The sequence below is a fragment of the Pelmatolapia mariae genome, linkage group LG23, assembly GCF_036321145.2.
Source record: "Pelmatolapia mariae isolate MD_Pm_ZW linkage group LG23, Pm_UMD_F_2, whole genome shotgun sequence".
In the NCBI taxonomy this organism is placed as follows: domain Eukaryota; kingdom Metazoa; phylum Chordata; class Actinopteri; order Cichliformes; family Cichlidae; genus Pelmatolapia; species Pelmatolapia mariae.
This window is the reverse complement of record NC_086246.1, coordinates 18,176,928-18,202,819: the sequence shown is the minus strand read 5'-3', so window position 1 is coordinate 18,202,819 and position 25,892 is coordinate 18,176,928. Positions and strand designations below refer to the sequence as shown.

Here is a 25,892-nt window from a genome sequence, read left to right as displayed (position 1 = left end):
ACAAAATATTTGGGAAAAAAGTGTAATTTCTATATTTTTTTTTTTTTGGTAATTAAATGTAAAAAGTAAACTTTGAATAAACAACACAAAAAGTATAACAATCCTGATATAAAAATGTGGTCGTGCGACAGCAGTATATGTTGTATTTATTCCTGTTTGTAGAAAGTTTGTATATATTGATGAAGCCATTTAAATGACTAATACATTCCAGGCAGTAAAACACCACTAGTTTTGTTAATTACATAACTTGATTGAAAACTGACAAAAAAAATCCTTATTATTTCATCACCACTATTTTGACAAGGTTCAAAAAACACCCTTAATGACTGGTATTCCTTCAAAATAAAAGCCTTATCCATTATTTAAATCCTTTAAGAACGTTCTGCCACTTCAAAATCAATTTTAAGCGCCAAAAATTTAGCCACCACAGATTTTCTGCTTTTCTTACTCACGTCGTCTGTATCTGTTTCACGTTGTGACTGTTCCGTCATGCCGCACATGCTCCAAAAAAAAGAAAAAAAGAAGAAAATCATGTGACTGCAGCCTGTCATTTTCACCCGTGAGTCTTAATGCACCGATGTACATAAAAAAAAAAAAAAAAAGACAACTTAATGTGCAGTTGTTGTAAATAAGGGTCTTGTTTTTGTATTGTGACATAGTCCAAGATCTTAACCTGTGGAACCTAATGGGGAAAAGAAACTTAGCGGGGTGGGATTTAAAAAAATAAATAACGGGGTGGGTGATTTTTTTTCAACTTGTAAAGAAACCTGGATGACGAAGCAGTTGCACAGTTTGAATAGTTGTAAAACACCAGGAGGTGCTTGATTATTCCAACCACTCCATGAAGATTTGGAAACTATTTGAATGTCCTGAGGGAATAATCAAGCATTTCCAGGGAGTTCAGTTATTTGAAATGTGTATGGATATGTCGCCTTGGTTTGTTGTATAGCGTCTTGCATGTTTCTCCATACATAAATATATCTATGTTATCTTAGTATAGTCAGTAGAGTAGAATCCAGCAAAATATTAAAAAACTGCATCAGCAACAGCATGTCTGTGGACGTTCTTGCTTTAAATGTGTTTCTTGTGATATTGAGCTTTGCACTGGTCCCAGTCTTCGTCCCCTTTAACCCCCACAGCTTCAGCTGAAGTGTTTGAATATGAGCTGCCTTCGAAGATCCTCTGCCTGGCTGTCACGGTCCTCGGGTCTCTGGTTGAGGCTCTTTGGCTGCTCGAGAGGCTCTGTTCTTTCCAGAGTCCAGGCGTCTAATCCAGACTGCAAGGAGGCGTTGTGGAGAACACAGCAGGCCAGCAGGATGGATGAACTCCTCTCTGGAGAGTACTGTAAACAGGAGAGGAGGGGTAGCGGTTACAGTTTGAATCAGTTCACTGCAAATATTCTATCAGATGCAAAAACCAACTCATTACTGGCAATACTACGCCAGATGCATTGCTATATTTCACTCACAAATAAGGTAAAGGTCTCATTTTCGGTTATGACCGTGGCCTGTTTGACTCTGGTACTGATGGTGTATCATTCTAATACCGTGAACTCAGCAGATTGTCAGATGTTATCGGCAGATATCACCTATTTGCCAATCTATCAGTATTGGCTTTTATGACATCTGATAAATAAAAAAAAAAAAAGAGGACACTGGAGAAACATCCTTCAGCTTTTTAGTCAAATAAATATACTGTTTGGAGGTTAAAAATGTCTCATGGTTTATTTCTACTAATATGTTTGGGCCTGATTATTGGCTGTGACACATTTGCCATAGAATATAGTACCTGTAAGTATCCTTTGGTGCCATCTAAACATCTGAATCTGGTTTGGATGGCTCTGAAGGTTCGATCCACGATCTCACGTGTAGCCGCGTGGGCCAGATTGTATCGAAACTCTGCAGGGGATTCTGGGCAGTCAACTGGCGTCATCAGCCATTTCCTCAAAGGGTAACGGCTGTCACCTGAAAATCGGAAAACTTATAACCTCTCACTCCAACGCCACAAGCTAACTTCTAATAAGGAATAAAAAGTCCAGAGCTCACCCAGCAGCCAGCCCTGCTCTGTGTCCTGCAGCTGTTTGTAAAGAGCAGATCTTTCTAGAACAACAGTGTCCTGGAGTCCACCTGCCCAGTGTGTTTCTGCGCTGAGTAACAGTCCTCGGGGATCACAAACCAGCTGACAGGCCACAGAGTGAAAGCCCTTCTTATTCACATATGAGGAGTCTTCGCTGTTTGGTGCTTTGATGGCCACCTGGAAATTAAATTAAAGTAAGAGAGATGATTAGGTTACCCCTGTAGAAACAAATGAGTGCATGAGCGTGCACGCACATAAATACACACACTAATTACACAAAATCATATAATGAACCTGAACACAGTCCAGCACCCCCAGGACTCCAGGAAATCCTGCGACCCTCTGAAACTCCCGGAAGGACTGCTCTATGGTGGTTAAATCTCTGTTTGGAAAACATCATTATTATTATTCAAGTGAGATTTTCTTTTACTTATTTTGAAGTAAAAACAAGTTTCTGGGAACACAAAGTTACAGTTTCAAATTTTTTTTGTCATTCCTGCCTGACATCAAGTGGCATAACATCGTCGTACCTGTTGAACGTGATGAACTGAGGTGCTTTCTCCACCAGGGCTCTCGTCACATTGGACACACATCTCGACATTGACGCCTGGCTTATACCTATCGTATCCCCCATAGATGTCTGGAATGAACCTGATGTGTAGAAACCCAGTGCCGCCAGCACCTGGACCTCAGGACTGATGGCTCTGGAGCGCTGGGTTCGCCTGCATAGACCCTGGAACACAACAGAGTAGTGTTTGCATATTTCATAAAGACAAAGTTAAACTGATCTCTTAACATGACATGAAGGCCCACAAACCTCTCTGAGTAATTCCACCAGATACAAGATAAAGCCTCTGGGGAAGCCAAATTGCGTGAGGAGGAAACTGTCTGAGACTGAGTCCAGGTCGAAGCGGTCAAGGGTCTTGTGGCCTCGACCATGCAGGAGTAGATCACAGTCCAAGATGGCTATAGGGATGGCCATGCTGAGGATAAGAAAACATTTCCTTTTAATTGCTACTAAGTGCAACCCAATTTAAATACTTGGTATAGCCTTATTTCCTCAAACCTGGGAGGAATTTTACATACAGATTTCCGACACATTAATCTACAGCATATATTATTCCACTAAACATTGCTACAATTATTAATGTGCTATTTTGTTGATATTATATTTTCGCTAATAAGGAAAACCACGTTCTTTGTATACAAGAACCCATTAAATACCGAGAGTTTAATACTAGGGGGGAATGTCCTGATGTTTTAAACGTTATTATCAGCAAGCCATCATTAGCTTTAGGGATAGCTCCAGTACATGTGAGCCAAGTCAAGCCAGCGTGCTAACGTGCTACCCTAGCTTGCGTTTTTTATTATTATTATTTTTCTTTGCTCACTTGAGATGACAACTTTGCTGTCATGTAGTAGTGGGACAGTTGCAAATCGAACTGAAAGCACTGATAAATAATTTTTGCACGATTAACGACAATACTCTTACCTTCAGATAAAAAATAAAGCATTTATGGGCCCAAAAAACAAGTCATTGAAATAGCTAACGTTAACCTGCGGCTCTCAATTAGCAGATTCGCCACAGAGACTGGCGTTTATGTTTTAGATACAAGTTCAGTGTGGTTATAATTTTTTTTCAAATCGCGTAAAAATACTAACTGATTATTTTATCTAAAGCTTGGGGGGGGGGGTTTACTCTAAATGTAGAAGTTTTGTATTTTAACGAAAACGCCGCGGTGAACACGCCGCTACACAAACACGTCGACATGGAGAAGATAAACAGAAAAGTGGCACAGTAGCTGCTGACGTTGTGTACATCTCAAATGGGCGTATAAAATGTCTGTGTGACACAGCTCTGGGTCTCGCTTGCATTAAACTGGCTTGCATTTTATTGAAGCTCCGTTGTTAAGGTCACAGCTAATGTAAGTACTATTGTTTCGCGATGAAGTTAAAGTACGTTATTGAGCCGGGCAGCTAGTGTTAGCTGCAGGCTAACGCCAGTTGCTCCGTGGGTCAGTATCCTCATGCTTCACAGCTTCGGCTTTGCGAACCTTAAACCTTTCGTAGTTGTCCAAAAAAAAGACGGTACTGTAGAATTTGAATTTACCATCGGTTGTTGTGTAAAGGGTAATAAGGCTGTCAGGCTTTTTTGTTTTGTAACATGACCTCTAACTATAATTGGGACAATTTCAACGTGGAGGCCTAACCTGCTAGCCTGCTTTTATTATTATTTTTTTAGTCCGCTGTTGTTTGGAGGGCTAAGACCACGGTGATAAAGTTTTCCTGTTAATACCTTTTATTTATTACTATATTGTCCACGTTTTTCAGTTAAAAACGCTAAACTGTTGCCAGTGTGGTGAAAAATGCTTATTTTGTTAAAGTAATAGAGATATTTTCTTAGGAACTGTAGTCCTGAAATGGGGGTTTGTGGCGTGAAAACCCCCCAACACGTGGACAATGGGGAGATAATGGGGGTTGAATTCAGCTTTTCCCCAGTGTTTAGGCTTTTCAGTCACTTTTACTTAAACACATGTAATTGCGCAATCACATGTATGTACATGAATAGTTTACGTTTTGTTTCTCACTCTTGTTTGGTTGAATGTATACACCATAAATCTGTTTTAAAAAGCTGTAAGAAGGTGTATTTTTGTATTTTACCTTCTTGCAGCTGTTTCTTAGATTTATAGTGCACATATTACTTATTAATTATTGTATTTGTTAATGTAATTTGCACTACTTGTGCAATTTCAGTCTTATCTTTTACTTTCTTTGTTTATATCATTGTTTTACATGTAAAGGTTTTGCACTCCCACAGTTTAGGGCCCTCACTGTGCTTTTACACTTTTACTGTAACTATCCTCCTTATTTGTTGTAGGCTGTATTATTTTTTATTGTGCTATAACACAATAATTTTCCTTGTTGCCTCAATAAGTTTCTATTGATCATCTATCTTGCAGGGTTGTAACAATATGGAGAGTGACCTGAAGCCCCAGGATCAAAAGGACTTAGACAAGTTTATTAAGTTCTTTGCACTTAAGGTGAGACACTGACATAACTTTTTCTATACATCTGTAATTGCAGGTTTCTAAATGGAAATTTGAGGCTTCAGAAGTGAAATAAATAAACAATGGAAAGCCAGGTTTTTATTAGTGTGGCTCAAAGCACTGGAATTAAAATAATCTTTTCCAGCATACGTCTCTTTCATAACAGTGCCTGTTATATTTTGGACAGGCTTGTCAGCAATTTTCTATGGATTGTTTCTGCAAAACCAGCTCATTGTTTGAGCAGCCTGTTTGTGTATCTGTAGACTGTCCAGGTGATAGTCCAAGCCAGACTGGGAGAGAAGATCTGCACTCGCTCGTCATCATCGCCTACTGGATCTGACTGGGTAAAACAACGTAGTCATTCTCTGTCATGATTGTTTGGGTTTCAAGTTAACTGTGGATCTTTTCATGGCATGGATTATGGATATTCAGGTTAATATTCCTTCTAGTTTAATTTGGCCATCAAAGACATCCCAGAGGTTACCCATGAAGCCAAAAAGGCACTGGCTGGCCAGCTTCCAGGCATCGGGCGCTCCATGTGTGTTGAGATCTCTCTGAAGACATCAGAGGTAAAAAAAAAAACAAACAAAAAACCTGCATCCTGTTTTCTTGTTTTGTAAAAACTGGGCTTTGGGATTTATCATTGTTTTACACATTTGCAGCACCAGCCAGACCACATCATTAACTAAATATACAGCCGCTTTAATGTAACTGTGTTCATTAGTTTTTCTTTGCTTTGTCTTCCCTCAGGGGGACTCGATGGAGTTAGAGACTTGGTGCCTGGAGATGAATGAAAAGTGAGTGAATTTTGTTTTTGCTTTAGTAAAAGTCTTCTGTAGGCCATGTGGTTCAGGGTTGCTGATTTTGCTTCTCCATGTTTGCACAGTATCAGCTAGCAGGACCACAAATCTTTTAACTATAGTATCTGAATCAGTACTAGTCTCTCTGCCAAAGCTGTCAGACACCCGTACTAAACGTAGAGCTTTGTGAGCATCCAAGTCATGAAGAAGCTCAGAAATACAGTAATAACCAGCAGTTTGAGTAAAATAATTTGTATATAAACAATTGGACATCACCCACTTTAATGGACAATGAGGTCCTATCCGCAAGCTGAGAATTTTGACCCTCACCTTCTTGGTGTCTTGAAGCTTATTTCATTGTAGGAACTTGTAAATCAGAAGGGAGTTCTCTGTAAGCATACTCTGGTCTATGGCTCTTTTTTTCTCTAATGAGAACCGTAATTTAAAATAAATGAGTGTCTTGCTGTATTCAGTGAGATGTGAAGACAGTGATTGAGGTCATAAACACATCAGTAAAGTGGGTCAGTGACGAGTGGCATTAGCTTCCCTTAATCCTCTTTAAAATCAGACTTCTTTTAAAACTAGAAGAGTTGATTGATAATTTGACCTAACTGCTGAAGTGTTTCCGTTTGAAAACTGTGTGTGAACTATTTTGTTTCTGTAGGTGATAAAGTGAGCCTGTCGGCACCCTGTCAGGTCCACCAGTACTGTACAAAACACTGTTTTAATTTTGGTATTACTCTGTGCACCTGTGCTTTTGAAAGTACAGTCAAAATGATCAGTAATGGTCTCCATTCCCCAAGCACCACACTGCTTTATTCATACAAGATAAATTTAGAGAGGGATATCAAAGAAAGGTAGTCGGGGAGAAGCAGACCTGGAAACACGAAAACGAGCTGCCTTGCAGAGATATTTTTATATTCAGTTGGTCTTCATTTAAAATCCTCTTAAGCGGCTGTATTGTAACACATCTCCGTGTTTTCTGTCTGCTGCAGGTGCGATAAGGAAATCAAGGTGTCATATGCAGTCTATAACCGTCTGTCTGTCCTCCTGAAGTCTCTGCTGGCCATCACCAGAGTCACGCCTGCTTATAAACTGTCCAGAAAGCAGGGACACGACTATGTCATACTCTACAGGTGATTTGTCCTCACTTCCAGAATGCATCATCTCACTCCTTTTTATCTTTGTGCTGTTTTCAGTCCATTCTTCTAAACTGCGTGTTGCTTCTTCTGTCTAGGATCTACTTCGGAGAGGTCCAGCTGAGTGGATTAGGAGAAGGTAAGTTTAAGACCTGATTTAAGCTTCTGTGAAAAAGCTTTGTAGAGCCTACGACTGTTAAATATTCGTTATATTGAGACAATGATTGTTGTTCTTTCTCTGATAAATTCAAAACTACATTGAAAAAGTAGCTGTAAATGCTAAATGGTGCTAAACAGGCCATTCACAGTAGTTGTGGACTCCAACCTGACATGTAATGACCCTTTTTTAGACCTTGGCTCATGTGATGAGGCACATGATCAATAGTGGGTCAGCGATCCTTTTAAGGGACAACAACACTAGGGCTTCAATACCTGGGACTCGCCACCGTTTGCTCTTAGAACTGAAGAAGCTTCTCGGATGAGAGGTTGAAACGTCTTCAAGAAACTTCAAGTCCAGTCGCTTTTCTTTCCAAGCTCCTTAGATTACTATGACCTCGATGACCGACAACCTGACATGTAGTTAAATTTCTAGGGAGGTGTGCGCCAGGTTATGTTGTACTTTCTGTTGTTCAGAGGTGTTTGTGGTTGTGCCATATGTCGCAGTGTTTTCCAGCTGAAGCATCACCAATTTATGCTTCACTGGGAAATCTATGATGAAAACTGACGTGCACTTCCAGAGATATATAAGGAACAATAGTCACAGCATCAACATAAGGACTCGTGGTAACTAACACGTAATGCACCCGCACAAGCGTAAAAGTCTGCAACGACATCGGCCAGTCACATAGGTTACGATGTGGGCTCTGCAATGGTGTACCACAGAAGTCTAAATCAGGCCTAACTCGGCTCCATGACTGACAGTGGTTAAATCAATACAGAAACACTGAACAACACACGTCTCTTCATGCTTTCTGCTCCAGTTAGCACACAGCAGTTTGATTTGCTTGTACTGTTAACATTTTTTCAAAAGTAAGCTTTCATCACTACTGTATTGCATTAAGTACTTTCACACTATAGGGCTGATTACATTTGCTTATGTTGTGCTTGTTTTTAAGGTTTCCAAACGGTGCGCGTTGGAGTTGTTGGCACCCCTATCGGTACAATCACACTTTCGTGCGCCTACCGCACCAATCTGGCATTCATGTCTAACAGGTAACCAACAAATCAAAGCCACAACAGCTGTCCTTCAGAGAAGGTTCTTGTATATTTATTCCAATGGGAAACGCATCTTATGAGCAGTTTAACCGTCCTCCTCTTCAGGCAATTCGAAAGGTCGGCTCCCATCATGGGGATCATCGTGGATCACTTTGTGGATCCTCCCTGCAGCAGCCAGCGTCCAGCAAACATGGGCCATCCGTGCAACTACAGGTAGCTTCGCCACTCAGTCTGGTTTTCTCTCCCACAACTGCAGAGAAGTTTAAATGACCTCCAAGTGCAGAAGTTGAGTAGTCAGATTTAAGGTGATGCAATCCATCATTCTGAGGTCACACTTTATCTCCCTGTCCTTTATCTCCATGAGAGTCGAATCGGTGTATCAGAAGGAAAACATACAGCGCTTTAATCTAATACCACTCTGTGTCATTTGACCTCAGGCTTTCTGTTATCTTTCAGTAATAGAAACAAATGTATACATGTCCGCCATCAGCTTATAACTTTCCTGCCTCTGCACTTCAACTACAAATATCTCTGTGTGTGCAGGGCTCCCGATGAAGAGGACGGAGGGCAGTTTGCAGGCGTTCAGGACTCACAGGAGGTCTGCGCCACCTCCTTCTCCACCTCCCCTCCCTCTCAGGTGAGCGTACGCTCCCTCGCCCCTCGTCGTCATCTCTTTCTTTAACCTGTGGATTCTTCTCTCCATTTTCACTCCTGTTTTTCATTTCGCTTTCTCTTTTTCTCTCCTTGTCTTTTTTTTTCTCTTTTCCTGTTGTCTTGTTGTGCGTTCTATCTCTCTCTGTGTGTGTGTGTGTGTGTGTGTGTGTGTGCGCCTGCTTTGGCTCAGTGTGTGTGTACGCTGAGCCCGTCTCCCTCTAAACTGCCCAAGCCCCTCCCGCTGGATAGTCTGCAGCTCCCATTGGCTCCTGGACTTGTCACTCACACTGTGAGTCTATACTGACCATTGGGAGGGAGTGTGAGTCTTTGTGTTTTTGTGAGACACAACCTGATGCTGCACTGAACAGATCTGTTTTCTCAGACTTAACATTTGCTTTTGGGCGTGTGTTCATCTAATCCTGTTCTTTCCATCTTCTGTTTAAATTTCCACTACTTTGTTCAGTGCACAGCTTCAGTTTGCTGCTGATCACTAGACATTTTTGATCATCCACATCACATGGCACCACCTCAGTAAATCTATCATTGTGACAGCTCAGCATGTCTCTTAAAAGTCACACAGTATATGATAAACCTGAACTCCACCATGCTTAATCGTTCCTCTTGTGTGTGTCTCTTCCTGTTCAGCTGTACGCCTCCAGGTTATCCTACCAGCCGACGGCTCTAGCAGGAGCTGCAGAGTTTTGTCACCCTGCTTCCAATCCAAACCAGGTGATAACGCCATTCACACCATCAGAAGTTAATTATGTTTTATGCCCAGATTTTAGTTTATTTTTCTCTTCACAAGAACACAATCGGAAGCAGAAACAACTAAACAAGAATCACCAGCCGTTACAATGATCTGAAGAAGTGTCAGAAAATAAAGGTTTAAGATCCGAGGCAGCCATGGAAAGACATCAAAGTTCTCAGCTCAGTAGTTTGTGATGGAAGAGGTCAGGCATACTTTTTACACTAAACAAAAAGCCGTGTTTTATTTTTAATTTTTGAGCCAGCTGTTGAACAAGAATCTTCCAACTTCCTACATATTTGTAGGTCATAGTAAGAGGACCTTCTTGCTGCAAGGCTATCACCGCAACATTTTAAAACTAGTCTATGATTAAAGTGTAAATAAGTTCATAAAATTAGTTCCACATAAAAAGAAAACTGACGCTGAAACACTGACTAGAAATAAACATGATTAGAAAGAAATGGCAGTGGACTAAGAATCAAACCCTGTGGAACTCCATTTCTGAGATGATTTCAGGAATGCATAAAACGTCCCACTTATGATGAGGACGATGTGATCAGTGAAGCAAAGACTTCACCACTGACTGTTATAAATAATGAAGTTATGGTGGTTAATTCGCATAGTTTGATATTCTGTTTTCCAGAAAGCCTAATGAAGGACTGCAGTTATGATTTCTTCTATTTACTGATTAAGATTCTTTTTATTTCCTAATTAGCTTCTTAAATAACTAAACAATGTCCATCAAGATTCTTGTTTATGTCCTCTCATAACCCTGCCATTGCTTTTTCTTCTCTAGGTCTTGCATGCGGGGAAGGAAGGCGGGGCTCTGTTGATGCCTCCTCATGGAGCAGATGTTCATCTGACAGTAGAGCATGCCCCCAACACACCGAGCAGCAGGTGATTGTCCGCTGGCTTTGCATTAACCAGTGAAAACTGTAACCTATTTTTATTCCCTGAACTCCAGTGTTGGTCCGTAGTTCTGTTAAATCATTTTGAAATTTAAATGTCCTTGTCTTGTCCCTCTCTCTCCTCTCAGTGGCGATGATGACGGCTTGTCGCAGAGCGGAGAAGGACGCAAAGAAGAAGGGCGGAGGAGCGTTTCTCCCTCGGACCCTGTGGAGTCGCTCAATGCGTTCACAAGGAAGGTCGGAGCCTTTGTTAATAAACCCAGCACACAGGTATGTCATCTTAAGCTGCTTTTTACACCGATTTTAGTTTGTCACCCACCACACTGAACCCTGCTCTGTGTGTATCTATGTAGATAACAGCAGCCAGTCTGGACCTGCCATTTGCTGCGTTTGCTCCTCGAGGCCTGGACTCGGAGGAGAATGATCCTATGGTAACTTCAGTGTTATTGTGGATAAAAATAATGCTCCCAAACGTCTTGTCTTGCACAACAAGTACAGTTGAGGTTCACTTTAAGGCTGACACCTTTTTTGCTGTGCGTGTGCGTTTGTGTTCAGGTTCACCCTCCAGATTCTCCTCCCTGCCCATCCCCTCTGCAGGGCAGCCTTCATTCTCAGGGCTCAGAGGGGTCAGGGCAGCAAGACGACTTTGTCATGGTTGATTTTGTATGTAGTTATTTTTTTTTATTAGGAAAAAAAAAACAGTGCACAGCTGGGTTAAAACAAAAAAAAAGTCCAATTTAAAGCAAACGAGATTCCAGGTGTTTTATTATGAAGCTGAAGCGGTTTCTCTTCCTGTCTACCTAGCGTCCGGCCTTCTCTAAAGACGACTTGCTGCCAATGGATTTGGGCACCTTCTACAGAGAGTTTCAGAATCCTCCACAACTGGCCAGTCTCTCGCTTCACATCAGTTCCCAATCGATGGCTGACGACCTGGTAAATACCTTCTTATTTGCAATTGTGTTGACGGCGAAGCTCTTGGCGCCTACAGAATTGACAGCACGGAAATGAATCTCAGTAGTCACGTGAGTTTGCGTTCTCCCTCCGCAGGACTCGCTGCCGGAGAAGCTGCGCGTCTATGAGAAAAACATAGACGAGTTCGACGCCTTCGTGGACATGCTTCAGTAGGCAAGGAGTGAGAAGGACTTCCTGAGGAGACAAAGACAAAGAAATGGACACTGAAAAATGAATGAAAGGGAGAAGCAGACTGGAGGCTCCTCTGGTTGTTTGTCCTGTGAAAATTACTCTGACTAAATCACCGTGTTTCAATGTGAAATTTCCCTCTCCTTCCTGTCAAGTACACTTAACAGCTTGTACATCTTCACTGTAAATACTATGTTATCTCCTGTGACACTGACACACACCCCCCTCTGTGGTCCGGTAGGGTTGATCCAACTCAAAGGTCTTCATTTTCTCTGTGGTGTAAATCGGCTCTCGTCTTCAGTGTGTAATCAAATCAGATGATCGTGGCGTTTTCAGTCACTTCAGACAACCGCCCACATCCGAGGACAGGCTACCTGCATTCTTGAGAACTGTAGCTCACCGCCGAACACTAAACTCACCACGGCCTTGCTGATCATATCTGAGCTGAAGCTGATGGATCTACAAGTCGAATGAGTACGTTTCACATTACGAGTTTTCTCTTTAAAGCCGGTCTGGACAAAGAAAGTTGCACATGGCCTTGCAAGAGGATTTCTGTGCTCGACTTTACAGCGAAGGCGGCGCTCGCTTCAATGTCCCTCAGCAGGTTTTCCCAGCTGGTCTGGGGATTTAAACTGCCAACTTCAGCATTTGCAAATGTCCCCAGTGGAATGTAAAGTGAATTAACTGCTGTACAGAAAACATTTCCACGCTTCAGTTTGCTTTGCAACAACACTCAGTTGCCAGTTAAACCACGTACTCCTAGCTGAAACTAATACAGCATCCCGCTCCTGCGATAACATGTCGATTTTTGTTGAAACTTAATGATCATTTGGAAGGTTGGTAATTGTGAATCGAGGGGAATAAAGGACCCCCCCAGTTCAATAAAATTTACCACCATCTTAAATCGCAGCCTTGAAAATGACCATGAGGTTTAACCAGCCCCAGTTTAATCAAGAAGTCAACATAACCTGCGTGGATACTGGATTTTATTGCAGGATGTTAGTTTGAGCTTTCCAGTAGCCTGGTGTTTACCGTGCGCTCTTCGACATGCTTATGTTTATTTTGATTTCTTTTTTTATTAAAAGAGGGAAACATTTCCAGTTGTCTTCAGAGGGTAACATCCATGTCTGTTCAGTTTGGTTGAAAGCTTTAAACTTTTCTTTTGGTGTAGATGTCCCAATAAAGCTCTGTACAAACTACATGGAAAACCTGTGACTCGTGTCTTTAGTGGCTGGGATGTTTTACCAGGATCCAGAATTACCCAATAATTCATAATTTAAAAGTAAGAGAGTGTGTGTGTGTGTGTGTGTGTGTACACATAAATAAAATAAATATAAGTGCATAATATAATGGATAGACACTTAAAAATATATATAGTTTTTTTTTTTTTTTAAACGGTAGCAGTTATAGCTTGCCATTTCAGTGTAACAGCACCTGTAAACGCACTGCAAGAGTTTGAGTTGTGACGAAGTATACTGAATTGGAGAAGTACAACCTCAAGGGGAACTTTCAAAACCTCTGAGACACAAGATGGGGAGAAAATTTCTTTTTTTTTTAAAAATTGATTTTATACAGAAACTGCTTTCAGCTGTTCCACATGTTTGAACAATTTTTTTTTTTTTTAATAAATCCTGGCTGTAAACTACTTTGGGTTAGAATTGAACTGAATTTCAGCTTACAGAAAATGTTAATCAGGACACCACTGGCAGAATCAACATCTTATGTGTTGCGAAATTAAAGCCAGTTTAGACAAAGCTTCAAAATATGCGCGTGTAGACATGTAATGACAGTTTCCCCTGGATGTCCAAGATGCCAAATGACTGGAAGTTGCAAGCAGAATTAAAATGAAAAGACCACTTTTTCAGAATTCTCAAATGTAGTTTTATTCTTGGTAGTTTCTGGATTTCCATCACATACCTGCAGGACTGCAAAGGGTCAGAACTGTAAAGTTAAGAGTAAGGTAGTACTTAAACAAATACATTTCATTCTACACTTCATATTTCACCAACGCGCCACAGGCTTTACGGCTGTGACCAACTTCTTAGAGAGCCCCGAGTCATTATGCTGCTACCTAAAAAGGGCCATTAACCGTTCAAATGCTTCACTTCCTGTGAACAGCTGTCTGGAAGGCTATGGAGGAATTCGCTCAAGTCGATATCAACTCTCCCAGACAACGATGACGTAAATTTCCTAACGATGAATATTTTCTAGGGTTAGCCACTTAAACATGCCATTACTTTTGAAAGCTCTGAGCTGCAGTAGTCAGAGGACATTTCCCCCCAGGAAATGCTGGGGTGATGTAACGAGAAAAGAATAAAAATAAAAATACAAAAAAAAAAATTAATATTAATTTCACAGGAGACAGGCAGTGATTGCCCAGTGTGCATTTCCACCTCGTTCAGTTGCTCAGTCCACTAGAATTGTCCTGTCCCCACGTCCCCCCCACTGTAGCTCCTCCTGAGCCCGACTGTCCGATGAGTTTGTGTAGGGCGACTTGGTGATTGAGTCTGGGCGCGACGAGACCGGTCACATGTCAGGGAATGGTTGAAAACAAAAACATCTGAGTAGAAGACGTTTAACGGTGATGAGACAAAACCTTTTACTCTTATCCCACTCCCGTCAATACAGGTAAAAAGTCTTTAAAGCAGATGGCCAGAGTCCTCCTTCGTCATTCATATCCAACCTGCTCCAAGTCAGTTGAATGTAGGTGGAGTTATGTAGTTGGTAGGGGGTTGTGGCTGGGGATGGGGTGAAGCCAGCATCCATATGCACTACAGATCAGAGCAGGAGGAAGAAGAGGGAGTGTTTGGAGGAGGTTCAGGAGTTCAACTTTTCTTAATGGGCTTGATTTTTAATTTTTAAAGAGAAGGGAGGTGACGGAGGCAGGGTTCAGGCTCAGGCAGTACTCAGGAGGTCCTGTATGGCTTTCTGCTGCGTCTCGTTGAGTGTCGATATGCACTGTGTCCACAATCCTGCTGAGGTCTGGAAGACATGACAAGAATGGGTAATCTGCAAAGCATTTAAACATCAAGTAGATTTGAGGGCTGTGTCTACATTTCTTGGCTTACCTGCACTTGACGGATCACGTTAGCAAGCCGCTTGCTGCACGCGTCTTCGCTCTTGATAGATTCATTTGCGACTCCGTCAGCTATGATGAAGAAAATTTTAGGAAGATTTGCGTTCTCTGGTCCGAGGACAATCGGGTTGTTGCTGTGGAGAAAGGATTGAGAGGTCAGGTGTGCAGGGTGGAGGGGGTTCATAGACAGTCAGGAAAATGAAGTCTCGGTACCCTACCTCTCAATGAGGTCACAGAGGAAGTCAAAAGTGTGGACCGCCTCCTCTTTGTCCTCTTTGAGCGGTAGCCAGCTGAGCCAGTGGGGAAGGACCTCGTTAACGTTGACGCACTCTGGTCGGAACCTCATGAGCTTTCCCACAGCAGAGATGCAGTTCTCTGTAGCGTTGACGTTTTCCTTTGAGCGCGAGTCAGCTGCCTGGATGACTCTGACCAGCAGGGGGAGGGCCTCTGTGACGAAGAAGAAAGACCAGAGCACATCATGTAGGTGTCGCTAAGCAACTGAACTGCCAGCAGGTAAAGTAAAGACCAGGTCATACCTGTGCAGAAGGGGCGGTAGTTCTCGCCTCCGAACTGAGCCATGACGCCGACGCCGTAGGCAGCTGCCTGCCGGACCTCGGGGCTCGTGTCGCAGAGTGACTGGATCATCGGCCGCAAGAAATATTCTGCGTATTTGAACGAGGAGGGGCTGCAGTGCTCCACCACATCGTCAAAGATGCACAGACCCCACTGTCTGTCAGCCCAGGGCCTGTTAGGACACTGAAGACAAGTGAGACAGTTAAGTAGTATTCATTTCCAGTTTCCATGTACATATTATACTAAAAACAGTGCTCAGCAATCACTCACTATTAGCTGGACAATGAGCTGCAGCAGCTGCTCAAACCAAGGCAGCACCTTCTCTTTGTAACTGCTGAACACCGAGTGCAGGATGTCAGATACTTTGGTCAGAATGTACACATCGTTCTCATCCTGGGAGAAGACAAACACCACGATGGCTTGGAGTGTCTTGCATCATCATCATCATCATCATCATCATTTTTGAAGGTTAACACACAAAGCAAAAATATTTACCTCATCTTGTAGTGTTTCCTCTACCTGCTCATCATAATCTTCATCCTGTCTCTTAGCTGGATAACACAATGAAGTACGTGTTAGGATTTTGTACCAGCGTTTAAAATAATCACGCCCTCATGGTATTTGTGACATATCATTTGTCATGGGTAAAATATTTGTGTTTCTGAAGTCTCACCCTGCCTGAGCTCCTGGTTCTTAAAGTGCTCCTCCAGCTTCCCCTTCAGGATGCCGCCCAGCTCCTCGAAATGCTCGCTGTTCAGACAGCCGTCTCCCATCAGCTCTATGCACTTTAACAAACACTTGTCAGTGCACAAATCAACATGGCTCACGGGGAGAGAAGAAAAAAAAAAAAAAAAAAAAAAAAAAAAAAAAAGCCCAAAATTTAGCTACCTTGGCAAACGAATGCATGATTTCTGACAGGACATCCGAGTCTGGCTCTGTGCCGATGGCCTTGATGAGGGCGTCGCACATGAAGTGCCACATCTGGGTGAGGTATTCTGGTCCTCGAACCCGGGCACACTCCAGCAGCAGGGGCATGGACTCAGCTGCTGCCACCCGCACACGTGAGACAGTTAAGGCCAACGTCACCTGTATTTTCACTTAATCTGAACAGTGGAACCATCAAGAGGTTCATGCTGAAGACTTTGCCATCTAAACATGGAATCTGATCGTGCTGCCTCCTCCTGAATGTTTGAATCCAGCTAAACTATTTTAAAGGTTGAAACCCCCCCCCCCCCCCAAATCATGAAGCACTGAGTGGTCTGGGAGAATAGGAAATTGCTATACAAGAATCAGACCATTCAATTATACTGCAGTTCAAAATGTCATAACAAGAGGATATCATCATGAAAGTAGAACTTGAGCAGAGGAACCATGAGCTTCACCACCTGCTCGGTGTACTCAACAAAACCTTCCTTCAGCTCTTTGGCATAACACACCTGAGAAAAAGAAAGAAGAGGAAGAGTGAGTGATGACCACATCCACAGCTTCTCAGGACATTCTTGAGTCTCATTTTCTTCTCACCAGCATCTGACAGGCAGTAGCCTTCTCCTCCAGGCCGGCTGTCTTGATTCCAAAACTCTGCTGGTCTCCCAGGTTGACAAACTCCCAGCCATCATCCTCTGATATGTTCTCCATGTCCTGGGCTTTAAAAGAAGAAAAGTGAAAGAGTTTTAAGTGAATCCTTTACATTACACATACAAGAATCACATATAGAAGTCCCAGCAGGCAGCACATTACTGCAATATTAAATATGAACACATGACAGTGAGCAGATATTCTTCAGAGAGATTTGTGACTATTAATCTACGGACACTGATTTGTTGCAATGTGGGTAGAGGTACATGGCTGCAGCTTTTATTCACCACTGGATTGATCAGGTTTAAAGCATGCTTTGGTATTTCCTCATCTGAATGCCTGCAGACCTTCATTTCAGGCTTCTAGAACAAACTGGACACGCATCAGAAGTCAGTGCAGGTGGCGCAGGCGGCAGCTGTCTGTTACTTACTGTCAAGCAGGGCCACCTCAGGCTTGATAGAGGCAGTCTTCATCAGGGGGCCCATCACCACCGGCAGATACTGCTGAAACTCCTTCCCCAGAATCTTGCACATTCTCGCCCAGGCTGAGATCATGTAGGAGATCTAAACCGAGAACAAACCATAGCAGCTGACTGTGCGTGACCACCACCTTGAACTAGATTGTTTTAAGTTCTGTTCAAGTCGTCCTACCTGGGGATCATCATCCTCCAGATCGTTGAAGTCAGTCTGGGTCTTGAGGAGCAGTTGCATGACAGCCGATGCATCTGGCATGAACTATAAGAGCAGAGAGAAAGATGTGTGAATATGAGGGTTAAAGATTAATTTAAAGGGAATAACCTTGACTTAGGATCTTGGCACATGGTATGCTTTGATGGTCAAAGTATACCTTCTCCTTGCCGACAGCCAGGCCGATGAGACTGATGCACTCTATGGTCTTGCCGCGCAGCAGCCGGAGCTCCTTCTGCACGGCGTTTTCTACAATGTGTTTGAGCGAGGGCATGAACATGTCGTAATATGGCACAAACTTCTCCTCTGCGGTGTCGGCCACTGAGGCGATGGATGTCACCACCTGCTCCAGCACCAGCTTCGTGCCCTTCTGGATCAGCTGAAGGTTGAAGAAATTATTTGCATGAGACAGACCACACACACACACCGACTTTGTGAATGCACGGTCTCCTCGAACACTTTACTGTACCTCCTGCAGCTTGGCAACCATGATGACATGAAGGTGCTGCACCAAGTTGTCCAGATAAAGGATGAGCAGCGATTTAGGACAGTCCTCTGTAAAGTTTATGAGGGCGGCGGCAGCATGGGCCTGCACCCGAGGGTTACTCTGGTCCTCCATGGTCTGCAGCAGGGCTGAGATCACCTAAAACGAATAAACAAACGGTCTTTGTAGCCATGAAGAAAATGAAAGTGCTGGCACAGCTGTTTAAGTCACTTAAGATACCTTATCATGGAATTTCTTTTGGAAGGTGGGGGCAAAGTCTGTGGCCATTTGTCCAATAGCATTGCAGGCAGCATACCGCACTCTTGGGTGCTAGGAAGGAAAAAAAGAGCAAATGATTAAGAAATGGGAAATGATGCGACTAAACATTGATCAACTAACCATTAAGACAGTTAAGTAAACTGAGTGGCACTTTTATACGATGGCTGCCGTTTCCTTACAGGGTCGGCGCAGAACAGGAGGACAAAGCTGACGATCTCTTGGAGGATGGCCTCCATCTGCTGGTGGCAACCCTCACCGATGGCCGACAGCGCCATTAGCCCAGCATGGCGATACTTCCAGTCAGCTAGCAGGAAATGCATAATTGACACAAATTTAAGCACTTTAGTACCCAAGCAGCTGTTAATTTTGCTGTATGAAAACAAACGGTAGCTTAATTAAAGTTAAATTAGTGCTGCAGTAATGTGCAGCTTTACTTACGATTCTGCAGCATCTGCATGATATGCTGTTTGATCATGGGAAGAATGATCTTTCCTCCCAGACCACAGGCAATTCGATCGAGCGCGCTCTCCCCAGCCACAGCGTTACTGGTGAAGCACAAGAAACATCCAGGAACTTAAGGACATGCACACATTTACTGAACTTCAGAGTACTTTAAGAAGTAGGGGACGCAGATGCTGTACCGGCACTCAAAGATGGAAATATATTAGTGCATCAGGACGTACCTGTCAAAGTCTTCATCTTCCAGCTCATCAGCCATCGCCCACTCATCATCATCCTCGAGATCCACCATCATAGCCAGCATCTGAGGCACTAATAAACATAGACTTCTATCAAAACTACTCCACTCATCTTATTTGGGCACATCATTATAGAGGCTGCTGAATCAAACTCTTACCACTCTGTGCTACAATGGCCGTGTGTTTTCTTAGCATGGCCGCTGCCGTCTCTGATAACGTGACGATGACTTCCAATGCCAGCTGCCGTTGCATATTTGTAAGGTTGGTATCAGCGCACAGCTGAGGAGACAGGACAATTGCACATGAAACGATGCCTTGAGTCTTGATCAGTGGTAAAGAGATATTCACCATTTAGAGGTTGCAGCTTACCCTCAGACAGAGCTGCAGTGTTTCCTCCAAGTTGGGTCTCAAGTATTTGGGTGCCGTGTCTGCAATTTCCACCAGAGACTTGAGCACAGAGTCATCTCCCTGGTAGCATGACTCATTCACAGCCTGATGGGTAAATCAGACAAACAGGTAGGTTTGTAATGCAAATATATTCAACAGGTGTGGCAAAGTTAATGCCACATTCTGAAGTCCTGACTTCCTCTTCCACCTTTATGAGTCAAACACAAAATATGCTACTGCAATAGAAGATTTGCTACAGGATCCAAGGTGTCCAATATTTCATAATGATGCTGCATCATTATAACCTGCAGGAACAAAAGCTACCAAACACTTGCATGTGTATTTGCTTTCACATGACTTCAATAACCTCTCAATGCAGAGACTGTCATCAGAATCGATCATAACAGTATGAAAACATTATGTCACTCCAAGTAAGCAGTAGAGCATTTACTTTGAAGTTCCAGCCTCCATTTGCAGATATCCGACATTAAACTTTAATTAATAGATCTTAAATGACTGATGCTCTTAGTGCTCAGAAGCCATTACCGGTGCAAAAACAAGTACTGACGGGTTCCGTATCTACAGTACAAAGTGATCCGATCTGAAATCACACAAAGACACCAATGTGTTATAGCTTACCTGCAGGATTCCCGGCAGGAGATCAGCAAAGTGTTTCAGCAGAGCTGTGTTGCTTTCATTGGACAGAACAAAAGATGCTGCAGCACGAGCTGCCAGGGTACGAATCTGTGAGATTAATTTAAATAAATAAAAGCAGCTAAGAAAGGGAACAGAGGTGTGTGATATGAAAGAAAGATCCACACATAGTTAAATGACATCACGTTTCAGCTACCAGGCCACGCCCCATCCTAAACCCTTACCTGTGGGTTTGCCTGGTCCTGCATGCACTGAACAAGCATGCGCTTGATAACCTCCATATAATGCTGCTGCTGGTTGCCAAAGATTCCTGGAAAGTTCCTAGAAAGATATCATTGGAAGACATCAGTCAGCCATCAGTGCATCCGCCTGAGTAAGAGTTTGAATTCATCATGCAACAGGAGCTCACCAGAATATGTGCAAGGCAGCTTCTCGGAGTCCGACATTCTCAGCATTGACAGAATCGAACAGAAACTTGAGCACCTCTGGCCACTGGTTATTCCCATCGTCGTCTACATTAAACAAAAACACCAAACGTTACTCAGTAATTTCCACTTTGAATGTTATTTGATCAACATCTGAGAATTTCATTAATGACCCATGAGAATGTTTGCCCATTATTCCTGCATAACATGGGAAATACTGAGTCATGGCTTATCCTCAGCATTTAATCAACAGCCACCAGAACAGAGTGAGAAGAAAGAAAGAAAAAATAAAATAATCACCGATCAAGTTCCGGGACAGCTCGGCTGCAATGTCGCAGATCTTCTTGCGGATGGTTGGGGAGGTCTCTTGTTGGATGCCCGTCAGCAGCTCTGTCTTGATGGCTGTCTGCATCTCCAGGGTCAGGCCTGGGTAGATCTCCTCAAAAGAGGAAGACAGGAGCCGCCGCAGCAGCACTGCTGCCATCTGTTTGACCTGTGGGGGCAAAAAAATAAATACAATGCTGCTTTCAACATGACGTCATACCTAAACAACAGTCATGTCAGACACCCATACACAAGTGTTCATTTTTCAGTTTAGTTGGGCAGTTGGCTTACTGGACCAGCTAGTTTGATAGTTTACGCTCTCTCATTAACAAGTGTTGTGAAACAAATTGTTTCCTTCTGCAAAAACATGTTACCCGTTTGGTAAACCGAAACCTTTAGAGTGAGTGGTCATTAAGGGGAATAAAAAAATAAAAATAAAACCAGACCGAGTGTCTTAGAATGGCAGAGTCACTCTCCCTGGGCCAAGCACCTCTCTGCCTGCTCCCATTTCAAGCCTCTAAAAATATCAGCCTTGAGGTAAAGTAAAGCAGAGGAAGCATGAGGGCCCAAGCAGCTGGTGGATTCAGAGTAAACATGACTGCCTGAATGCCAGAACTGTGACTCACAACAAGCCGTAGTCAGGCAGCGTCGAGGCCTCACATGTGATAGCCGGACTACATACTTGAAATGCCAGCAATGTTGCACCTTTTAAAGAGATAAAAGGTATTGCAGGCTTCAGTGTCACGCGTTGCATCACTCTTTCCCATGTGTACTGCTGTCTGAATGGGTAATAATTACTACACTCAGTATAATGCAAAGTATCCCTTTGACAAGATTATGAGGAGCTTATTAACAAAAAAAAAAAAAACAAAAAAAAAAACAAAACATAAAAATATATAAAAAAAAATATAAACACTGCTAGAATATTTGGATTTAATATTTCACCATCCTTTTATTAGATTCTGACAGAGGCTGGAGCGCATCCCTGATTACTTTGGATGATGTTTTTCCAAGTTATTGCGTGTATTAAAACCCACTCAGTACATTATTCATATATGGCAAAAATGCACGTCATCCATTTATTTAGCATGTAATGTCTCATTAACTGTGACACAGCACCCGAAAAACCCACGGAGATGTGAACGAGTGAAAAACAAATTTCATACACAACATTTGTTGACAACTTAAGATTTTAAAGGTGAAAGAATTACATCAACTTTGTCTGACCTTTGGCCTAAATTGTCTCTTTTGGGTGTGTCAAGACTTCATTGAGTACAATACGGCAGATCATAAATGTCTCAGATGGGCTCTTAAGTGGCCAAGTTTTCGCAGTTCCCCTGCTTCAGGCTGAAAAAATTCACCATGTCATGCCACAGATATGTTCACAGTCCGTGTACAAACCTCCTCTGCAGCAGACGCATCTCTGACAGCTTGTAGCAAGAATGTGACCTTATTCTGGCCTGGAATATTGTCGTAGGTCTCCTGAAAAGAAAATGAAAGCACCGCGGTTAGGATCAGACAGGCCATGCACAACATGAATTTCTACTGCTAATACAGCATCATGTTCCCTTTACTGCAGTTACAAAGAAACATCCCCCCCCCCCCCCCCCCAAAAAAAAACCCAAAACAAAACAAAACAAAAAAAACAAACAAAAACAAACACTCAAGCTTAAACAGATGCTGTGGTCAAAATGATAAGGACTGTCCAGTGAGGTCATATCAGGGATTTCCTGAAATATAAAGGCAGGACTGAATATTCACTTTTCCCCTTTATACTGAGGGTTAAGCTACAGAAGCATGAATATATTTTCCTTATAAAATGGCAAAAAAACAGGAAAATACATAGACATCTGTTAGGTAAGGTAACACACTCTGCCTCAACTCACATTGTGTTTCTTTGTATAATCACACCCCAAATGTCCAGTTCTGAGCCAGGAAAAACCCTGTACATCACTGATATTTGCTATAAAGATAATCAGTATTTTAATGAGCAGTAAAAGTGTGACATGTGTGCAAGTGTACTGAATATGTATATAAATTGAACATAAGCCCTAATGGGTTCATACACAAGAGCCACCCATTTATTTTACCATTGTTAAGCTGGTTTACCCAAGTTAAATGAGACTCCACAGGGATACAGTGAAACCTCTGGTGTGCGCTCTGGTAAAAGTCACTATGTGCATGTAGTTTCAGCATCCCCATCATGTGGAAGGATCGAGTACGAACTGTTAACACAACTGCACGGGAGAGCCACCTTCAATGGATTCCCGAACTGACAAAACGAGACAGGGAGGAGCACAGATGTGCCAACGGACTGGGCTGAAATCAAATCCCAAACAATTAGAATCAGAATGACCAAGCGCTCAGGTTGAGCAACCCTTGAATTACCTGCAAATCAATCTGCAAAGTCCACTCCTCTTATAACCTGACTTGAACTACTGCACTAATCCATTTGTCCACCTAAAGCCTAAATGAGTTTGGTTGCCACACAAATTCAAATGCACTTCATGGCTTCTCACAATACCACCACTTGGATGAATCAGTGATGGGATTAACTACAAAAAAAAAAATAAAAAATGGTAACTGTATCTTTCAACTGTCAAAATGTGAGTTTAGGTCCCATACAGGTGGATCAATTCCTATTATGTGAGTAAAACAGAACGGGAGGAGTTCCTATAAAGGATGAATTCCAATGAGCTTAGCATCCCGGCAGACAGTCTGAGTTTATCAAAGAAAAACGCTGACTGGTAGAGAGAGGTGGTGTGTGATAAGATTCAACCACCTCATCCAAAAGTCGGGGTGCCCGAGAGGGAGGGGGGGACGCTGGTAACAATGCTCTGCGGCGACAAGAGGCTAATAATGGTGGTTGTGAGGGGGGCAGAGTGAATAGGCGAGCTAGACACAGCCTAAACAAATCCTCTGAGAGAAACTAATCCGGGGAGACGAGCCTAGCTACTGACGTGTCTGAAACTGAGATGATCAGCTTCACGAAGGGAAACACGGCAGCTAGTTTAAAACTGTCTGGTTAAGACTTGACTTTTAGTTAACACGACCGGAGGCCATTGCATAAGTACTCGCCCCTTTGAATGAACTACCTCACCATCTACAGCCTATCCCTTTGAGGGTTTGTTTATCAACGCAGCAGTAACTCAGCATATGTGCCACGTTCAGTCTCAATATTCCGCTTTAATATTTTAGCAAGCCAATGTGCTGAGCCCTAGCGTGCTAGCTAACAAACGTAGCAGCCCTGTGGGTAGCTCATTAGCTTGCTGCTACTTCCTGTACTCTACAGGCGCCACTGTCAGCTGGAGGTTTGGAGGCTGGTTCCGACAAACGGGTCCGTTCACTTTTTACCGAACAGCCCGAGCTTTGCCGAGACACGTACGGCTACATGGTGTCACGACAGCGCTGGTATCTGTGACATCGAAATTATGTCCACGTATAACTACGCAACATGGTGGTAGTTAGCGTTAGCTGACTAGTACTCGGCTTCACAGCGCACGTGGGCTACCGAGCTTGACGTGAGAGCCTGCGCGCGGCCAGGCTGGACAGCTAAGTGGTTAGCTTCTGCTAACTTGGCCACACGACTTCCAGCATTCGCCGAACTTGTCAGCCACTAAAAACTGTTTTTTTTCTCTTCTTACCTCTGCCTGTTTCCTGACGTTGTTGTCAGGGCTCATCAAGTTACCCAGCAAGAGGTAGAACTGCTGCTGTTCCGCCATTGCAGTGAGATCCAAAAAGAGCAGCCGGGTGGAGGAGCGGCGAAATGAACCCGGCAGACCCTGCCTCGGTCACACAATGCTGCTAGCGTCTTATTGGCTAGCTTTATCGACCTTACTCAGAGGTCATTGGATCGAAGACCTTAGGCATGCGCTCGCCATTGGCTGGCACGCACTCTCTGTGTCTATTGGTTGAAATCGACACAGGGAACGTGAATGCGTTGTTTCTATTAGCTACCGGTGAATTACTAAAGCGCGGGAGTTTATTACGTCATGGCTGAGAAAATAGAAACAATCAGAGCAACAGCTCATCAACACATACACGTTATCACAGCTAAAAAAGCAAACAGGTTTACTCAGTTAGATATACTAAAAACTGCGATTAGATAGGACTGAACGATGAATATATTCTCCTTTATTTTCTAAATTGAACTTAATGCTTCCTCAGTCACTGCATATTGTTAGAATTAACCATATGAAGCCAAATGCATCATAGTTTATACAGGAGTTTTTGAGACCTGTGGATAATCCGTATGATTTTTTTCTTCTTCACGAAAACCTAAATAAATTGCACAACAATACCAGATGCAGATTATAACTCATAAATGCAAAGTAATATTTAATTCATTTTTTTATTAGTCAGAAGGTTCAAGGAACAGTCCAGTTTTTTTTAAAATACCATAAATACATAAATAGTTTTCTGGCAATTATTTTATGGTTCAGGCTTTATTTATTACGTTGTAATTTCAGGAAAAAAGTGCTATAATATGATGATGATGATGATTAGTATTATATGCAGATCATAAAGAATGAGAAGAAGAAGAGGCAGAAAAACAATACACTTGTTGCCCTATTAGATTTGTAGTTGTTTAGTTTTTTGTTCTGTCATGTTTCCCAACATTCATTCATTCATTTAGTTATGTCATATGTATATGCTCACATGCTTTTTTATGTTGAACATCTACCATTACAAGTCCAAAAGCATTCACATCTTGCAAGTAGAAATAGGTAAGAAAGAAATTATTCTAGATTTAAAGCCAAACTATGGTTGAAAATTGCATTTTTATATTTATAGTGTATACAGAAGAAACACCTGAATACAGATTGCAAGGTAAATTGTCTCATTTTTTTTTATCTTACATTAACTGTATTATATGTTGAACTTGTTCTATTTCTGACTGAGTTTTTATCTGTTTATGTTTTCAAATCAAATCAAATAAAATCACTTTTATTGTCACATCACATGTGCAGGTACACTGGTACAGCACATGTGAGTGAAATTCTTGTG

At 42.5% G+C, this 25,892-nt stretch overlaps 3 protein-coding genes across 4 annotated transcripts; 1 reads left to right on the top strand and 2 right to left on the bottom strand.

The window, feature by feature from the left end:
• Positions 1 to 1,124: 1,124 nt before the first annotated feature.
• Positions 1,125 to 3,639, bottom strand: harbi1 (harbinger transposase derived 1). The gene is made up of 7 exons (XM_063467839.1): positions 3,569 to 3,639; positions 2,894 to 3,059; positions 2,607 to 2,809; positions 2,371 to 2,458; positions 2,046 to 2,253; positions 1,789 to 1,964; positions 1,125 to 1,342 (listed from the first exon to the last, which is right to left on the bottom strand). The coding sequence occupies exons 2-7, from the start codon at positions 3,056 to 3,058 to the stop codon at positions 1,142 to 1,144; spliced, it is 1,041 nt and encodes a 346-aa protein (XP_063323909.1). The 5' UTR covers position 3,059; positions 3,569 to 3,639; the 3' UTR covers positions 1,125 to 1,141.
• Positions 3,640 to 3,847: 208 nt separating this feature from the next.
• Positions 3,848 to 12,924, top strand: atg13 (ATG13 autophagy related 13 homolog (S. cerevisiae)). 2 transcript variants are annotated; one of them, XM_063467826.1, is made up of 18 exons: positions 3,848 to 4,001; positions 5,037 to 5,117; positions 5,387 to 5,467; positions 5,573 to 5,692; positions 5,874 to 5,920; positions 6,919 to 7,059; positions 7,161 to 7,201; positions 8,178 to 8,274; positions 8,383 to 8,490; positions 8,821 to 8,914; positions 9,122 to 9,220; positions 9,577 to 9,660; positions 10,473 to 10,573; positions 10,713 to 10,854; positions 10,938 to 11,015; positions 11,140 to 11,247; positions 11,389 to 11,517; positions 11,632 to 12,924. In XM_063467826.1, exons 2-18 carry the CDS (start codon positions 5,049 to 5,051, stop codon positions 11,707 to 11,709), a joined length of 1,617 nt encoding a protein of 538 aa, XP_063323896.1. In that variant the 5' UTR covers positions 3,848 to 4,001; positions 5,037 to 5,048; the 3' UTR covers positions 11,710 to 12,924. The 2 variants fall into 2 exon arrangements, with proteins under 2 accessions (XP_063323896.1, XP_063323897.1); XM_063467827.1 differs by lacking the exon at positions 9,122 to 9,220.
• Positions 12,925 to 13,581: 657 nt separating this feature from the next.
• kpnb3 (karyopherin (importin) beta 3) lies at positions 13,582 to 24,679 on the bottom strand. Its single transcript, XM_063467804.1, has 26 exons — positions 24,530 to 24,679; positions 22,287 to 22,367; positions 20,862 to 21,054; positions 20,546 to 20,648; positions 20,361 to 20,457; positions 20,122 to 20,226; positions 19,465 to 19,587; positions 19,254 to 19,374; positions 19,081 to 19,168; positions 18,836 to 18,942; positions 18,577 to 18,701; positions 18,359 to 18,448; positions 18,104 to 18,277; positions 17,795 to 18,013; positions 17,599 to 17,682; positions 17,379 to 17,511; positions 16,895 to 17,016; positions 16,713 to 16,809; positions 16,262 to 16,434; positions 16,047 to 16,158; positions 15,869 to 15,924; positions 15,644 to 15,766; positions 15,337 to 15,556; positions 15,019 to 15,247; positions 14,793 to 14,934; positions 13,582 to 14,706 (listed from the first exon to the last, which is right to left on the bottom strand). The coding sequence occupies exons 1-26, from the start codon at positions 24,605 to 24,607 to the stop codon at positions 14,620 to 14,622; spliced, it is 3,282 nt and encodes a 1,093-aa protein (XP_063323874.1). The 5' UTR covers positions 24,608 to 24,679; the 3' UTR covers positions 13,582 to 14,619.
• Between the last annotated feature and the right edge of the window lie 1,213 nt (positions 24,680 to 25,892).

What these genes read in the sequence shown, in the direction of transcription:
- harbi1 (XM_063467839.1), bottom strand. Translation starts at nt 3,058, where the DNA reads ATGGCCATCCCTATAGCCATCTTGGACTGTGATCTACTCCTGCATGGT. An exon ending in TGGTGGAATTACTCAGAGAG is followed by an intron (nt 2,810 to 2,893) that starts GTTTGTGGGCCT and finishes GTTGTGTTCCAG; the next exon opens with GGTCTATGCAGGCGAACCCA. An exon ending in GGGTGCTGGACTGTGTTCAG is followed by an intron (nt 2,254 to 2,370) that starts GTTCATTATATG and finishes TTTAATTTCCAG; the next exon opens with GTGGCCATCAAAGCACCAAA.
- kpnb3 (XM_063467804.1), bottom strand. Translation starts at nt 24,607, where the DNA reads ATGGCGGAACAGCAGCAGTTCTACCTCTTGCTGGGTAACTTGATGAGC. An exon ending in TGGAGGATGATGATCCCCAG is followed by an intron (nt 17,512 to 17,598) that starts GTAGGACGACTT and finishes TTCTCGGTTTAG; the next exon opens with ATCTCCTACATGATCTCAGC. An exon ending in CTACCGCCCCTTCTGCACAG is followed by an intron (nt 15,248 to 15,336) that starts GTATGACCTGGT and finishes TCTTCGTCACAG; the next exon opens with AGGCCCTCCCCCTGCTGGTC.
- atg13 (XM_063467826.1), top strand. Translation starts at nt 5,049, where the DNA reads ATGGAGAGTGACCTGAAGCCCCAGGATCAAAAGGACTTAGACAAGTTT. An exon ending in TTAAGTTCTTTGCACTTAAG is followed by an intron (nt 5,118 to 5,386) that starts GTGAGACACTGA and finishes GTGTATCTGTAG; the next exon opens with ACTGTCCAGGTGATAGTCCA. An exon ending in CCACCTCCCCTCCCTCTCAG is followed by an intron (nt 8,915 to 9,121) that starts GTGAGCGTACGC and finishes GCTTTGGCTCAG; the next exon opens with TGTGTGTGTACGCTGAGCCC.